Consider the following 2,104-nt stretch of genomic DNA (forward strand, 5'->3'; position numbering starts at 1 on the left):
CACGCTCTCACACACACACACGCTCTCACACACACACACACGCTCTCACAGACACACACACGCTCTCACACACACACACACGCTCTCACACACACACACGCTCTCACAGACACACGCTCTCATAGACACACACGCTCTCTCAGACACACACGCTCTCTCAGACACACACACGCTCTCATAGACACACACACGCTCTCACACACACACACACGCTCTCATAGAAACACACACACGCTCTCAGACACATACACGCTCTCACACACACACACACGCTCTCATAGAAACACACACACGCTTTCATAGACACACACACGCTCTCACACACACACGCTCTCACACACACACGCTCTCATAGACACACACGCTCTCTCAGACACACACGCTCTCTCAGACACACACACGCTCTCATAGACACACACGCTCTCACACACACACACACGCTCTCATAGAAACACACACACGCTCTCAGACACATACACGCTCTCACACACACACACACGCTCTCATAGAAACACACACACGCTTTCATAGACACACACACGCTCTCACACACACACACACACGCTCTGACACACACACGCTCTCATAGACCCACACACGCTCTCTCACACACACACACACACACACTCTCATAGAAACACACACACGCTCTCATAGACACACACACGCTCTCACACACACACACGTTCTCATAGGAGAGGATCTAACGCTCACAAAGGATCCACACACACACACGCGCGCGCACACTCACACACACGCACTCTCACAGGAGAGGATCTATCTAACGCTCACAAAGGATCCACACACACACACGCACACACACACACACAAACACACACAAACACACAAACACACACACACCCACACAAACACACACACACACCCATACACACGCGCGCACACACACACAAACACACACGCACACACACACACACACACAAACACACACACGCATACACGAGCGCACACACACACACGCACACACACAAACACACACGCACACAAATATACACGCACACACACCATCCCAACGCACCAGTAGCAGTAATAATGACTAAAAAGCGATTGGCTTGTTCCAGTGCTCGTCATCGTGTGGGAGGGGCCTGCAGTCCAGGGTGGTCCAGTGTATGCACAGAGTAACGGGTCGTCATGGTAACGACTGCCCGAAGACGTTGAAACCCCCGGCCTACCGACCCTGTCACCAGGGGGCGTGCAATGAGAAAATCAACGTCAACACCATCACCTCGCCCAGATTAGGTAGGACCACTAGTCTTGGTTTGTGTGCGTGTGTGCGTTTGCGTAAATGTGTGTGTGTCTGTGTGTAATGTGTGTGTGTGTACACGTGCACGTGCGTGTATCTGTGTGTAGTATGTGTGTATGTGTGTGTGTGTTATGTGTGTAGTATGTGTGTATGTTTGTGTGTGTTTATGTGTAGTATGTGTGTAGTATGTGTGTATGTGTGTGTGTGTGTGTATGTGTATCTGTGTGTAATATGTCTGTGTGTGTGTGTGTATCTATGTAGTATGTGTGTGTGTGTGTGTATGTGCGTGTGTGCATGTGTGTAGTATGTGTGTAGTATGTGTGTGCGTGTGTGTGCGTGCTCTGACCTCTGACCCCTCTGTCCCTGCTCTGCCCTCAGCTGCTCTGACCTACAAGTGCCCGGGGGACCAGTGGGCGGTCTACTGCCGTGTGGTCCGAGAGAAGAACCTGTGCCAGGACATGCGCTGGTACCAGCGCTGCTGCCAAACCTGCAGGGACTTTTACGCCAACAAAACACCACGCAAGAGTTAATAACCACACCCTCCCGCCCCCAACCACACCCCCTTTCACCTGTCTACCGTAAATATGTTTCATATTGTAATTATTCTTATTCTTGTAATGACTGTTATTATTACTGATAGACGTTTTTAAATCACAACATGGTAAGAGAACGAGGAAGTGTGCCCCAAGCTTCCAGTTTGATGAAGACTTGAAAACTTTTTTTTAATTTGAGCTGTAAACCAAAGCGTTTGAGGGTTTCTGGGAGTGTCTGGGAAGCCTGTCTTGTTGTCGGCTTGTTTGAGTGTTCCGAGGTTAGCTCCACCCATGAGGTCATGTGATCCGG

The 2,104-nt window shown here is 50.1% G+C and overlaps 1 protein-coding gene across 1 annotated transcript in view; it reads left to right on the forward strand.

Annotated features, from left to right (window-relative positions):
• adamts17 (ADAM metallopeptidase with thrombospondin type 1 motif, 17) overlaps positions 1-1,791 on the forward strand; it is a gene marked incomplete at both ends in the record, with an annotated part of 83,424 nt that extends 81,633 nt beyond the window's left edge. Inside the window, 2 exons of the mRNA XM_084437450.1 lie at positions 1,080-1,257; positions 1,640-1,791. Coding sequence (XP_084293576.1) covers positions 1,080-1,257; positions 1,640-1,791 — 330 coding nt within the window. The remainder of the gene's footprint in view (positions 1-1,079; positions 1,258-1,639) is intronic.
• Positions 1,792-2,104: the final 313 nt, after the last annotated feature.

Source organism: Borostomias antarcticus (assembly GCF_949987555.1).
Source record: "Borostomias antarcticus genome assembly, chromosome: 4".
In the NCBI taxonomy this organism is placed as follows: domain Eukaryota; kingdom Metazoa; phylum Chordata; class Actinopteri; order Stomiiformes; family Stomiidae; genus Borostomias; species Borostomias antarcticus.